The 15,784-nt window shown below is 36.6% G+C and overlaps 2 protein-coding genes across 3 annotated transcripts; one reads left to right on the forward strand and one right to left on the reverse strand.

Moving 5' to 3' along the window:
- LOC125255433 (dual specificity protein phosphatase 13-like) lies at positions 1–3,608 on the reverse strand. The gene is made up of 3 exons (XM_048170658.1): positions 3,266–3,608; positions 921–1,138; positions 1–660 (listed from the first exon to the last, which is right to left on the reverse strand). Exons 1-3 carry the CDS (start codon positions 3,385–3,387, stop codon positions 458–460), a joined length of 543 nt encoding a protein of 180 aa, XP_048026615.1. The 5' UTR covers positions 3,388–3,608; the 3' UTR covers positions 1–457.
- Positions 3,609–3,713: 105 nt separating this feature from the next.
- LOC125255431 (sphingomyelin synthase-related protein 1-like) lies at positions 3,714–15,258 on the forward strand. 2 transcript variants are annotated; one of them, XM_048170656.1, is made up of 8 exons: positions 3,731–3,864; positions 9,237–9,272; positions 9,401–9,729; positions 9,807–10,074; positions 11,871–11,966; positions 12,153–12,270; positions 13,470–13,620; positions 14,870–15,258. In XM_048170656.1, the coding sequence occupies exons 3-8, from the start codon at positions 9,414–9,416 to the stop codon at positions 15,172–15,174; spliced, it is 1,254 nt and encodes a 417-aa protein (XP_048026613.1). In that variant the 5' UTR covers positions 3,731–3,864; positions 9,237–9,272; positions 9,401–9,413; the 3' UTR covers positions 15,175–15,258. The 2 variants fall into 2 exon arrangements, with proteins under 2 accessions (XP_048026612.1, XP_048026613.1); XM_048170655.1 differs by lacking the exon at positions 9,237–9,272 and having other exon boundaries at positions 3,714–3,864.
- The last annotated feature ends 526 nt before the right edge of the window (positions 15,259–15,784 follow it).

Consider the following 15,784-nt stretch of genomic DNA (forward strand, 5'->3'; position numbering starts at 1 on the left):
ATGCTAGCAACATGTTAATCATGCTAGCAACATGTTACAAAATGTTAGCAATGTGTTAAATCATGTTAGCAACATGTTAGCAAAAATGCTAATCATGTTAGCAAAGCATTAAATTATGCTAGCAATGTTAAAATCAGTGTTCAGACCTGGCTTTCTCAATGCAACATCACTGTTTGTCATCAAACTCTAGTTTTATTTTATTATTGAGTACAGGAGACCACATAATCTGATCTTCTAACGATTTTGGTTAACGCCTGTTAAATAATAAAAAAAAAATTAGGCACATTTAGAAACCTTTTGTTGTTTTTCACAATAAATTACAGTACAAAAAACAATTCACAGTAAAAGTACCATCATCTAAATTATAACAAAATAACTGGATATCACTGTAAATCATTACATTTTCCTTCTACAGCTGAGAGCTGAGGAGTGATGATCCCCTCTCGTGTTGGAATGTTCATGTCGTGCTCTTCATACGGCGGAGCGTCAGGTCCAGCGCCCGCAGCTGTCTGAGGAAGCCGCGGTTCGGGAAGATCCAGCGGTGCAGTTTGACCGTTTTAACGGCGTCCAGAAGAGAAAGCCGCTGGTGGATCATGAGAAACGCCAGAACCAGAGACGCTGAGCGACTCACTCCCACCGCACAGTGAACCAACACCCGTCCTGCAGAACACAAACCCAGATGTGTGTGTGTTTACAGTAAATCACTATTCAAGCCTGATGATCATATCTGATACTCATGATTTTGCTATAAAATGTTGTATGAATAATCAAATAAACCTGCTTCATCTTGAAATATTACGTTTAGTTGATAAAAATCAGATTTTCACATGCAGCAAGCATTGATCATTTAGAATTGTGTGATTCAGTAGTCTTTAGGGGTCTAATGCATGTTCATGGTGCAGATAAACACAGTCTGTCACCTCCTGGAGAACTGAGAACCTCTTTGATATAATCAGCGCAGGGGTGAAAATAAACCGACAGGTTGAACGATGGCGAATCGTCCGCAGGGACTCCGTAATACTCCACCGTTGACCCGTAGAACTCGTGACTGCCCTGACAGTGCATCTTCCCATGAGCGGCGTTCAGGACGTGAGTGATGCCCAGCTTCCACAGACTGAAGCGATCATTGGCCACAGACCTGAGATCAGAAACACACAGCAGAGAGAACTGAGAGAACGCAGATTTATAACTCATCTAGAGAATAAGTATCCGACCTGACTTTGAGAGGTTCATTTGGTGTGTGATTGTGAATAAGGAGACATTATTGTTTCACCTTCTACATTTTATGGCATTACAGCTACACAGCAAAATCTCCAGAGTACATATGGTCTCTCTAAATAGTGTTAAAGTAACACTGAAGCAGAGTTAAAGTTAATGAGATAATTAAGCAATTAATAAGGCTGTGGCTGAAGTCAGTTGTAGTTCATGTGTTTCTCTTTTCTTCAGTGATTCTGCTTGTTAACAGCAGGCGTTCATCACTAATGCACAATCATTACTTCATTAATTGCTTAATTATCTCATTAACTTTAACTCTGTTTTAGTGTTATTTTAACACTATTTAGAGAGGGACCATATGTACTCTGAGCAGAGCTGATTTAACTCTGGAGATTTTGCTGTGTAGACATAATTTTTGGGCACTATAAGTGAGATTTTTGGCAAATTTTGCACATTCAAATTAATCGATTTGACAGCAATGTATATATATCGATCAGTCACGATATACAAACCGATTAATCGCAATTTATTGCATCTAACATGAAAGATTGTAAAAAATATATTTGTTTATGCATGCATGTGAGTCATTCCACGAAACCGGTTCGATCTGGACTTACACATTTTTAGATTTTTTACCAAAATGTATTACTTTTCTGAACACCCCACCACATTAATGACATATTTAACTTTCAGAAAAACATATTTTCCCATCTCAGGCATCAAATCCCTGTTATTGTTGGTCATTATTTTAAGTTATGGACACTATGGGAGCTCTCTGAGTATTATTATAAAATGTATTTGTGATAAAATCAACATTTGCCTATTAATCAGATGACCCTCACACTAATTCAGTCATTGCAAATATAAAAGTTACATAAAATCTCACACTTTTGCTACTAAAGCCTGAAATGGACACTTTTTGTGACAGAAACCTCATCATTTTTGATCAAAGGCTTCAGAATTTGAACTAAAATCAGTTTTCTTATGATTGCTCTGAACATTTCACACAGAGTTCAACTAACTTTAAATTACTTTTTCATAAACTTTTAATATAAAATTAGTAATAAAAATGTAGGTGTGACGGGGTTTTTATTTTTTGCCCAAATTGGCCACTGCTCTAAATCTAGTGAATAAATGTAGAGCAATATTAAGAAATCATGAATAATGTTGATAATTTTCACAAGTAATAGTTTTCTATCTTTAATTGATGTAACGGGGTTGAGTCGTTAAGCTCGACAAACACAATTTCACAACATAATTTAGTTATAATTATTAAAGAAGGTGGTAACTTGCTCACAATGTTGTTCAGAAGACTTCTGTGATGTCACTTCCTATTAATGATGTCACATAAGTATCAGTTCATTATGGTTTGTGTAACGGGGTTGAGGGGTTACTGAGATACGCAACTAAATGATGTGATTTTAATGAATAATCATGAATTTACTTAGAAAAAAAACATTACCAGCAAAAAAGCACAGATGGATATTATGGGAATGGCAAATGGACTTTTTTTCTCATTTTATTATTCATATCCCAACTACACTTCGGCCTCGAGGGACGTGACAAAATAGGTGGTGTCGACTGAAAAAAAACTAAATAATTTCTAATATGAAGATAAAATGTATGTCATGTTTTTAAATATAATTAAAGGAGACATTTCAATTAATACAAAAAGCTTTTAAAAATATATTTTGGTGACCCAACAGATAAAATACACTGAAAAAAGTCAGAGGGACTCAAATCGTAGCGGTTTCGTGGAATGAATCATGTATATATATACATTGATGCATGCATAAACAAACATATACATGTATACACACACACACACACACACACATATATATATATATATACACTGAGATTTTATGACCATAATAGACCACGTATGCACTATATAGTTTATATACATTTTTATTTCAGTTGTAGTTATTTTAGTGCATCAAGTTACACTAAATGAAAATAAGTAGCTTTGACTTTGTTTATTTTATTTCAAGTGACAAGAATGTTTTTAGTTTTAGTTTGAGTTATCTATAACATCCCTGCGACTCACATGTCTCCCAGGAAAAGGTTGGGCCAAACTTCATCCACATGATTCCCGCTCCTCTTCCCTCCAAACAGGATCTTCTCCAGTTCTTTAACGGAGGGAGTTTCACACTCATCATCATCATCCATTAGACTGACTCAGAATTTGACTACAATATGAGCATGTCATACTGCTGCTGTCAAATCTGATTTAATCTGAAGTGACAGGAGCAGGTGCAGCTGGGAATCTAAAATTAAACCACTCTCTACCTAGCAACCACTTCAGAGTGAGCTATCCCCAACAACAGTGTTTATTTCTGAAGAAATAAATATATACATTTAGTCAAATTAAACTGATCAAGGAGTTCAGTTCACTAAACAGGTTGTGAAGAACGCATTAGAAAGCTGCAGCACGCTGTAATTCCACATGATGGCCAGCAGGCGCCGCTGTGTGAGTGGCAGCGGAAGTGACCTCATCTGCAGTATTTACACACACACACTCACACTGCTGTCAGATCGACTGTGCACTCCAGCTGGGTCAGGGCGCAATGATTTACCACAGATGTCCAGATAGAGAGACATTTAGGAGATTTATCGCGATTCCGAGTGAAGAATCTGATGTTTAATGTAAGTTAAGCGAGCAGGCTAGCCGCTAGCATGCTAACACACTGAAATATCATAATAATACTGCTGTGATGTTGTTATAGGCGTGTGAACCCATGTTCAGCTTTATTCCTGATTTTATCTGTGAAGTATTATTGCTGTGGTGGGAATGAGACATGCTGGTGTCATATTTATGTCATATTTTCTGATTATAATCCTCGTTTATGATGATATATCAACGTTATTCTGCACAAGTCAGTCCTTTTCCTTATCAACTAGCTTCTCCGTGTCAGGTATTGATTAAAGTCCTCAGTGTGACGAGCTGAGAGACATAATTATACCTGAGGTACTTCACTGACTGGCTCATATTACTTCACTGATGTTTTCTGATAACGGCCTTATTCTGCTGCTGAGGGGCGTGGCGACGCGTGGGTGTGGCTAGACTCTGTTGGGCGTGGCCGCCACTGTGATGTTTTTGAAGAAAATACACTTATTTCAAAGGAAGACGCCACTTTTTTTTAAAATAGGCTCATTTTCCAACTCCTCAAGAGTTAAACAGTTGAGTTTTACCGTTTTCGAATCCATTCAGCCAATTTCCGGGTCTGGCGGTACCGGCATAGCTTAGCATAGTTGATTGAATCCGATTAGACCGTTAGCATCTCGTTCAAAAATGACCAGAGTTTCGACTTTTCCTATTTAAATCTTCTGTAGTTACATCGTGTACTGAGACTGACGGAAAATGAAAAGTTGCGATAGGAAAATATCGAAACTCTGGTCATTTTTGAGCGAAATGCTAACGGTCTAATCGGATTCAATCAACTATGCTAAGCTATGCTAAAAGTGGTACCGCCAGACCCGGAAATTGGCTGAATGGTTTCGAAAACGGTAAAACTCAACTGTTTAACTCTAGGGGAGTTAGAAAATGAGCCTATTTTCAAAAAAAGTAGAGTGTTCCTGTAAATATCGACCCATTTTAATAGTATATCATTTTTTTTTCTCTTCTGATGCCGTTGTTCATTATTAGTAACTTTAGCTGGTCCAGCATGTAAAACAAAATTAATTTGATTGATAAAATACCAGAATGGCAGTTGCAATAGTGCAGCTTTATTCAGTGAAGGTCATTTAAATATCTTGTTTATTGACTTGCTTATTTGTTTAGAATATGCAAAGTAAAGTGTGATGTTTGTTTACTGCTTTCTTTTTCTGGAGAAAAGGACTTGTGCTGGGTAGGTTACTTTTAAAATGTATTTCACTACAGATTACAAAATACATGCTTTAAAAAGTCATTTTTAACATATTTTATTAAGTTTTGTAACAATCTAAATAATTTAGAATACTTTGGAATACTAATAAGTTGTAACACACAAAAAAAGTTTTTCTCAGAATTGCATGATATGAAGTTGCAATTGCAAGTTATAAAGTCATAATTCTGAGATATAAACTCGCAATTTCCCAGAAAAAAAAGTCAGAATTGCAAGAAAAGAAGTCAGAATTGTGAGATTTCTCGTAATTGCGAGAACGTTTTTAATCACGCAATTCTGACTTTATAACTTGCATTTACGAGTTTAATCTCGCAATTTTGAGAAGAAAGTTCAGAACTGTAAGATGCAAACGCGCAATTGCAAGGAAAAAAAATTATGAGATAAAAAGTTGCAATATTACCATTTTTTACATTTACAAGAGACTCACAAACAACGATCGCAAAACATGAAAACAGTCGTGGATCATCAGGTAATGACAGGACAGTTCAGATTCAAGGGGATGGACATTTTTGAATGGGGCAATTTTTAGAAATTTTATCTGGAATATGGAATATATGTAAGCATATGTATTTGATGTGAAATAGCTTATTCAGGACAGTACTAAATAAAAATAACTTATTTGGTTAAAATGATTCAAATGTTGCATATTCTGCAAGAGGAATGAAACTCATGAGCAGAAATGGAGCTGATGCTTCTGTCAGAGTCGGAGAATCACCAATTGATTTCTACATTAATTACCGTCACAGTTTACATTAATGTTTGAAATGAAATTCAAAGTATCAGATGAATACTTTTCAAATGTAACAGTAATTTGATTACCTAACCCTAACCCTAAATGCAACTGTAAATTTTGTATTTTAAATACGTAACTAAGTTACATGTATTTCGTTACTCCCCAACCCTGGAAATGGACTAGACCGCTTTGGTGCGGTCGGTCGACACGTGTCCTGCTGTACTGCTGTGTCCATAGATCTGTGGCTGTTTTAATCAGGAAAAGAGGATGTTTCCTCACCAGCTCAATCGTCTCTGTGCTGTTTCATTTGTGAGACGTCTGAGACATCAGCAGAAAAAACAAACAAACTCATATGTTTCTCTTCCTGTTGTGTGTTAAAAATGTAGCTGTCATGTTCTGTAAATGTCTAAGCATTGAGGATCTGTTGCTTCTGAAGAGGATTAGCAGTCGTCCACAGGGAAAAGACAGTGTTTTCTGAGAGCTAATGAGCCGAGATTCGGGAACTCAACAGTAATGCTTCTGGTTTCTGTACATGGAGTTTCAGAAGTTTGTGTTCTTTTAAACAAATGAATTTGCATAACTTTTCCAGTCATTTGTTTTTTACTCACAATTTTCTACCTGATAAATATTTTAGAGCTTGGCATAACTAGAAAAATGCCCATAGCGTCGCAGGATCTTTTATTAATTTGCATGACTTTTCCAGGTGTAGAAATCACACTTTTGTGAATTTTTCTAAGACCGTGGGAATCCTGCACTTCACTGTGAAAAAAAAAAAAACATATTGAATTGGTGAATTGGAAAAAAAGAAAAAAGAATGAACTTATTTTAGCTTAATTTAATGCTTTAAATAATTTTCTGTCTTGAGATTTCTGTGGTCAAGAATCACTGCTTTCAAAGTGCTAAATTGCTGTTAAATCATTAATAACTAAGAAGTGATTTGTAGTTATGAGCAAATACATTTTTTGTTTTTATTTTTTTTCCATACTGAGAAATTTACATATAATTTGTGAATGCAAAGTCTGATCATTTATGTTTCTCATAATTTATCTGACATTATAACTGCATTATAACGCTTTTCTTAATTAGAAATATGATCGAATTGCGTATGTGGACGCATTTGATTTTAATTTAACTCCCACAAAATGAATGAAATGATTCAAATAAAGATCAACTTTTATTGACAACATTAACATGCAAAAACCTAATTTTTATAGGGAAAAATGTAGATTATAAAATGAGCACTCTTTACTTGCTTTGTTTAATTCATTCACAATCTGAAGAAAAGTTTTTGTTTTTCATGAGACTACTTTTCCCCTATATTAGGGAGTGGCTAATAAATGGCTAATTTCATGTCTTTGACGAATGAAGTGTTTCTTCATCTTTAAACTTTTAGTTTTACAAATCATCACATTAAAAATAACATTGAAATTGGATCATATTTAGAGATTTGAAGTGCTGGAAAAAGTGCTTGTGCAAAAGTTTGCATGAACCCTGAAATGAATAATAAAAACACAGAATAACAAAAACGTTGCGCTGTTTATTATTTTCTGAGCTGAAAAGCGGTCACCGCTTCAGCTCAAATGAGTAGCGCGGTTTCGTTCCGCTTTGGTTTGCCGTTTGATGTCTCTCATATGCATTACGTGCAACAGAAATGGGAGCGCTCATCAGCTGAGCAACATGGTGGTCGTACCAGTGCGACCTCTAACAGGCGGGAAAAAGGTCACAAAACGCCACCGTTTGGTCGCAGTCTGGAGCCCTGCATCACTAATAAACAGCAGGAACATGAAGAAATCTTGCAAAATGTAATACGTTTTTAATGCTAATAGTTGTGTATTTGCAATTTATCAACTTTATGCACAGCATCAGTACAATCTACTCTTTTAAATTTGGCGCCTTTCATCGATTTTACCACACGCACTTGTGGCTGCATTTTGTGATTTGATTTTCATCTTGTGCATTGAAGATTTTCTCCTTATGCATTTAAGAGGCAGTTTTTCACGTCCAGTCGTCTCTGGACAACCAGATACTGCTTACTCAGACTGACCGTAATGAAGGAGTTGGTGACCAGCCAGATACTCGAGGCTCAAGCCAAGAAGCGCAGCTGGGATTCGGTGATTGCAGTCATGAGATCTCTGTGCTGTGAATGTGGCCTGTTTTACCAGAGTTTTACCACAGTATCAACATATGTGCTGGTTTACGTCCACATCTGGATGTGATGAAGAATATTTCCTTCCAAAATCTGTTCCTACTGCCTTCAGATGTCATTGTCTTCATGTAGATGATGTTTCTGGGAATGGGATGTTATGGAAATATACGGTGATCTGAAATAAATCCTAATTTAAGGTTCTTTAGTCATTTCACATCTAGGTATGATCAAGTTGTTTTTACTAGATGCCATTTAGATCATTCAAGATTCACATAAGCTTTTATTTGTGTCACTGATGAATATGGTTTTTAAAAGTGTAAAAAAACATAATGGAGATATAATTGATTTTGAAGTTTTATTAAGTGTAACAATGAGATTATGTGGTTTTTATAATCAATTAACACTGATTTTGTCATTTTTTACAAGATGGACAAAATTTGTCACCAAAAAAGTAATTCGATTTAACCAAATTTTCCATGTTTTATAGCGGTTGCACCGAATGACCTGATGTTTCGGGACATGCGTATGATCAAGAGAAAACATGAATTTATCAAATAGTTAAGAGAGAGTTAGTTACTTTGCTTCATGACCATGTGATCCTGTGCAGGTGATGTCACATCCTGTCACATGATATTGACCACATGACTTAATCCAAAATGGTCCCTTTATATCGGTTACTCCGAAAGACATCAATGAAATTCATTGTTTCTCATAACAAAGCAACGACTTCTACACATAATTTTAACACCATTTTGCACTATGTTGATATATGATGTTATAAAATCAAGCCAGAATAATACATTTATTACATTTTAAGATATTTTAATCACTAATGAAATGTCTGTATTGGCCTTTGGACGGTTAAACCGAATGACCTTTTGACACTTCAAAATCTTTAAAATGCCTTTATATGTAGAAAAATATAATTAAAACCTTTTGGATTCAATAAAAGAGATCTAATTGTACTACTTTGGATGTCATATCTATGTTTTTTGTTATTATTATTAATGCTTTTGGACAAAAAAATGACCCGTCATGTCATTGACCCAAATATTGAAAGGAGAAGAACCACCATCATGTCTTTATCGTCAAACTCAATGACTGTTAAAGGGTTAATTCATCCAAAAATGAAATTTCTGTCATTAATTACTCACCCTCATGTCGTTCCACACCCGTAAGACCTTCGTTCATCTTCAGAACACAAATTAAGATATTTTTGATGAAATCTGAGAGGTTTTTTTTTATCCCCCAATAGAAAGCAACATAATCAACACTTTCAAGGTCCAGAAAGGTACTAAAGACATCATTAAAACGGTCATGTGACTGCAGTGGTTCAACCTTAATTTTTATGTGAGCAAAAATCAAAACAAAAATAACGACTTTATTCAACAATCTCTGTGGTTTCTGTCTTCTGTCCAGTTCCTGTGAGAGGATGCGCGAGCGAGAGATGGCCGGTAACGGCGGGCAGCTCGGCGTGCGTCACTGGACCCCGAAGCACGTGGGCCGCTGGCTGCGTGAAGAGGGCTTCTGCGATTACGTGGACCTGCTGTGCAACAAACACCGTCTGGACGGAACCAGCCTGCTGACCCTGAGCGAGTACGACCTGCGCTCTCCTCCGCTGGAGCTCAAGGTCCTGGGAGACATCAAACGGCTGATGGTTTCTCTCAGGAAGCTGCAGAAGCAGAACGCTGACGTGTTGGAGGAGCTCGGACTGTCCTACGACGGACACTCGCCTCAGAACAGTGCAGGTGCTGCTTCCGGTGATGACGATCCCCTCAAGTTTTGTAGTAGTTTGTGTGTTTCATGTAGTTCTCGTGTTGTTCAGGTGGAGTGGACTGGTTGTGTAACGGTGAATCTGTGCGGGATTGCGATGCCGTTCTGGACGCGTTGAGCGGCGACCAGTATCACCAGTACAACAACGGCAAATACAAGCAGCAGCCGCGGAGACTGGACCCGGAGTACTGGAAGACCATCATGAGCTCCGTCTACGTAGTCTTTGTCTTCGGCTTCACGTCGTTTGTCATGGTGATCGTCCACGAGCGCGTGCCAGACATGAGGACGTACCCACCGCTACCTGACATCTTCCTGGACAGGTGAGTCTGTGTTGTTTGTGTGTGTCCCTTTAAATGCAAATGAGCTTTCCAGAAGAGGGCGGAGCTTTAACAGCTCAACAACAACAAAGCTGGAGAATCTCACGCAGCCAAAATGAGGGCTCTATGATTTCCACAATGCAGAAAACGCGGACGGAATTGCGGAATCCAGTCATAAAAATGGAATTTACTATATAATGCAGAATTTCACAGAAATTGTCAAATTTTTGATGAATGAATAAAAAGCAGGTCAGTACACTTAAATTAAATCGTGATATTGACTAGTGTCTGTGAATATTAAACCGTGAAAAGATGCGTTTTTTTCATCCTCTGTCATCTCATGAACGCACAAAATTCATCTTCAAAAATCACTTCATCAGCATTTTATCACTTTATTTGAGAAAATAAATATCGTCATACAATAAACACACAGAAACTCAAAGCTCTTGGCAACCCGTCAAAATAAAAGTTTGATATTACTTCTGTACAGAAAAATATAGATATGTTTCAATGTAATAATAATACTAACACTAATAGACTTAAAAATAATAATAATAAATTATTAAAACTATATTTTTAAGGAAAAATCTCCATGTTTTAATTTTAACAGTAAAGCTCTGTTGTGCAGCAATTTTTTTTAATGAAAAAAGTTTAATTTCATGATTAAAAGAAATTCAATTAATTTGCCAGAAAAATGTAAATACGCAGAATTTCTGAAAAAACAAAATGTATAAAAATTACATTTTTTACTGAATAAATTTGTTGTTTTTAAGAATGTAATTAATTAGACATTCTTTTTTATTATCAAAATTTAATTTAACCATTAAAATCGAGAAAAAAACGGAATCCAGAAAAATTAAAAAGGAAAAAACGGAATTTGGGAAAAAATAAAATTGATTTCATAGGACGCTACAAAATGGGGATTGTCAGTAACGGTGTTCAGCCTTACATTGTTCAAACCGGAGTCGACACTGATGGAGAGACTCAGGAAGAAGTTACAACTTTTAGACGTTTCTGAATGGTTAGTGGATAAATTTATGTAGTTGCTGTGGAGTTGATTCAACTCATCCACTAGCATGTGCCGTCATGTTCATCTTTTGTGTTGAATTGACCCTCGTTTGTGAAGCAGTCCGGCGTAAAATGACGGCATTTACAAAAACTACTCTTCCTCTTCTCGAAAGCAGCCCAACATGGCCCCGCCCCCTTTGTTGCGTGTTCTCGGGGGCGGGGTTTATGCAAATGTTAGGGTTTGTGATGTCACAAACCCGGGAAGAAGCTCGTTGTAGTCCTTAAAAAGCGATTTCTGTAAAAGAAAATATCTCCTTTGCATTGAACTTTGAGCGTCGTAACTTTGCAGATGTTGTTTATGATCAAACAGCAACATTACACACTAACTAAAGTTAAAGAAGTGAAATCATAATCAACCACCGCTTCAAATCACCCTTTTTTAAGCTAATTCAGAGCAAATTCATAGATATTGAGATGAATATCAGTATAGGTGACAGATCTCAGATGTTGAACTGTGAAACAGACCGAAACTCATTGGATGGTTAATTTCCGCTCGCTGATGATGATTGAGGTTTATGGCAGCGTAAATAAATATAAACAGTTGAACCCGTTAGACTCAGAACATCTGTGAGGTTTGATGATAATTTTCTCCATTATGCTGAAACACCACATGACACAGCTGAAGATGAGCAGGAAAACACAAAACAGCAGCATAAATCACCATCTGTTTGAGGAGGATTGTGTTTTGCACGCTCTTTTTGACCTTTCGCCTGGTTCTCTTCTCCCTACAGTGTACCCAGAATCCCCTGGGCCTTTGCGATGGCCGAGGCCTGTGGCGTGATCCTCTGCTCTATTTGGCTGCTGGTTCTGCTGCTTCATAAACACAGGTAACACACATGATATATTTCAGTGAAAAATTATTTGTACACGGTAAACGTTGGAATGTGTGTTGAGATCGTTAGAGACATGAGCTCGTTTCTCTGTAATCATGACAGCGTCTCCACATCCGAAGGTCAGTCCATCAAAGACGCTTTTATCCCTGACCCACTTTCACACGTGTGTGTGTCTTCCAGGTCGATCCTGTTGAGACGGTTGTGCAGTCTCATGGGGACGGTCTTCATGCTGCGCTGCGTCACTATGTTTGTGACGTCTCTCTCTGTACCGGGTCAACACCTGCAGTGCACTGGGAAGGTATGGACGTTTTATGATTTAATTCATTATTAGCTTTTCATCAATGCTGAGGTCATGCGTTCATGATTACATGCATGTAATGTTTGGAAACATTACTATTTTTAATGTTTTTGAACATCTGCTCATTAAGGCTGCATTTATTTCATCATAAATACAGAAAAAACAGTAATATTGTGAAATATTATTACAATTTAAAATTATGGTTTTCTATTTTGATATACTTTAAAATATAATTTATGTCTGTGATCAAAGCTGAATTTTCAGCATCATTACTCCAGTCTTCAGTGTCACATGATCCTTCAGAAATCATTCTGATATGATGATTTATTATCAGTGTTGGAAACAGTTGTGCTGCTTAACATTTTTTGGAAACTGTGATACTTTATCAGGATTCATTGATGAATAAACGGTTTAAAAGAACAGCATTTATTCAAAATATAATATTTTCTAACAATATAAATCTTTACTCTCACTTTTTATCAATTTAACACATCCGTGCTGAATAAAAGTATTAATTTCTTTTAAAAAAAAAAAAAATAAAAAAAAAAATTACTGACCCCAAACTTTTTTTTTTTTTTTTTAACAAAAGATTTCTATTTTAAATAAATGCTGATATATATTTTTTAAAACTTTTTATTCATCAAAGAATTCTAAAAAAATATCACAGGTTATAAAATAATGTTAAGCAGCACAACCGTTTCCAACATTGATAATAAATCATAATATTAGAATAATTTCTGAAGGATCATGTGACACTGAAGACTGGAGTAATGATGCTGAAAATTCAGCTTTTGATCACAGGAATAAATTATATTTTAAAGTATATTAAAATAGAAAACCATAATTTTAAATTGTAATAATATTTCACAATATTATTCTTTTTTCTGTATTTATGATGAAATAAATGCAGCTTTAATGAGCAGAAGAGACTTTGGAAACATTACAATTTTTAATGTTTTTGAACAAACTTTTGACTGGTAGTGCATGTGAACCTTGAATGCAAATCACTTTGGATAGAAGCACCAAATGCATTAATGTAAATTGTGACAAGCTCAATGGATAAAAAATCCATCCAAGATGTGAGAAATATTGATTAAACAAAATTCAATTAATATTATCTATTAACATGCAAACTCTATTGAAAGTGAAGTCATTTTCCCAAAACTTTATTAGTATGTTTTTTTCTGTGTGTGTGTTAGATATACGGTGACATGTGGGCGAAGCTTCAGCGCGCTGTGGCCATATGGAGCGGGTTTGGAATGACCCTCACCGGCGTCCAGACGTGTGGAGATTACATGTTCAGCGGACACACCGTCGTTCTCACCATGCTCAATTTCTTCGTCACAGAATGTAAGTATTTCAGTATTTGAGTGTGATGAACACCATAGCATGTTCAAAAATCCGAAACATTTAAATACTGATCAGAAACAGAAGCTGCGTCCCAATTCAGAGGCTGCATCCTTCAAAGGACACATTTGGAGGAGCCTTCGAAATGGCAGTTTCCATGAATGGACTATATTCACGGTTACTTCCTGGTTGTGGTTAAGCCGGTTCTGGCATTTCCGGTGAACTGTTAGCTGTTCATTCTGTAGTCGCTGTACATCGACACAAAACCATCAATGGTTGACTTTTTAATGTTGTATTCATATTTTAATGCAGTTATCACATTTACCTAATTTGCCAATAATGCAGTTTTATTGATTGCAATAAAGACGAAGCTATTAAAAACGCTGTTATCTGTAATTAGACACACACACATTATTTTCCAGCACTTCAAATGTTATTTTTAATGTGATGATCACAAACATTATTTGTTCATCCTTCTGAGATTGTCCCCATTGTAAAACCAAATGTTTAAAAATGTAGGAAATTCAACATTTGATAGAAAACACTTATTTAAAAATAAAAAAGACAATAATTACCACTTTAACCAGCAGGTGGCGGCAAAGTAGCATTTATTTGTGCATATATCAGCCGTTTTTCACTTCGTTTTTGACTAAATATTAAACATTATAAAATAACTAGGTTTAAAAACACATTTTGTCAATGTGAAGTATGAAATACTCAGAAAATCTGATGAAAAACAATAACTTTTCTTGTGAATGAATGACACAGAAAGCGAGCGCCGCTCTCTCTTTATAATCACAGCAGCTGTCAGTCAGAGCAGCACAAGATCAATGATTTCAGCACACATTTTATTCAATTAATCTAAAGTGCACAATAAATATTTAATTTCTGAAGCTTTTTTTCACATAAAAGTGTGAAAACTGATGGTGGAATTGAATTTAGTCGAGGAGGAACACTGAGGAACGTCTTTATTTATTTATTTGTTATGCTGTCTTATGTTTGAATTACTAAATTAATGCTCTGCCTGACTATTTAAGTGACTATATTCTGATTATAAACTAAGTATTACACTACTGACGCTCAACACACCAGCACATGACTCTCACCGGGAGTTTTCCAGCTGGATTATATTATTCTAAAGAACGCTCCGTACACATAGTCCATTGGGACGCTGCTTTGTTTACGTGGTTTCTGGGGTAATTAGATTAAAAATCACCTGACAGCCCTAGTTTTGATCTCTCTCTGTCCACAGACACGCCGCGCAGCTGGAACTTCATCCACACGCTGTCGTGGGTCCTGAACCTGTTCGGGATCTTCTTCATCCTGGCGGCTCACGAGCATTACTCCATCGACGTCTTCATCGCCTTCTACATCACCACCAGACTCTTCCTGTACTACCACACGCTGGCCAACACGCGCGCCTACCAGCAGAGCCGCCGCGCGCGCATCTGGTTCCCCATGTTCTCCTTCTTCGAGTGCAACGTCAACGGACCGGTGCCGAACGAGTACTGCTGGCCCTTCGCTCGACCCACCCTACTCAAGCGACTCATCCGCTGACCGGCGCACGCGTCTGTACTGTGATTCTTGCGTTGCCATGATGTAGAGGAGGCCAAACGCCGCATCTGACCCCTCGATCAACAGCACTCCGCTTCCTCCTGTAGCTGTCGTTTCTTTAAAGGGATTTCTCTTCCCATCACTGTGGATTTCAGCTTATTTATGGAAATAAGAAATCATTTTATTCTTTATTTTATGCCAGACACTAAAACTACTAAACTGGAACTACAGAAGTCTTGCTTTTCCTGCTGACAGGAAACTTTTAGGCCTCTAGAAATGGTTTGCATGACATTCATTTCGCCTAGTTTCATAATACTAGATACTTGATGTTGTAATTCCTCATTTCTCCCAAAGACATTTCAACACCGTACACATGATCAACCGTTGAAGCAATATAGAACATCTTAATGTTCTTTTAAGATCTTTGTGTGAAACCGTATGGTTTTAATTCAATTATGATCGCTGAGTAGGTCTTATTGCCATTTATTGTTGCTATTTTCATAGTGCAGATTTTATTTTGGCAGTATTAGTATCTATATGGAATGACAAAATGAAAATTCTGTGTTTAAGATGTCAGATTGTCCCCTGTATTTCAGTGAATCTCACAAAATAT

The sequence above is a fragment of the Megalobrama amblycephala genome, linkage group LG20 (assembly GCF_018812025.1).
Source record: "Megalobrama amblycephala isolate DHTTF-2021 linkage group LG20, ASM1881202v1, whole genome shotgun sequence".
Taxonomy (NCBI): Eukaryota; Metazoa; Chordata; class Actinopteri; order Cypriniformes; family Xenocyprididae; genus Megalobrama; species Megalobrama amblycephala.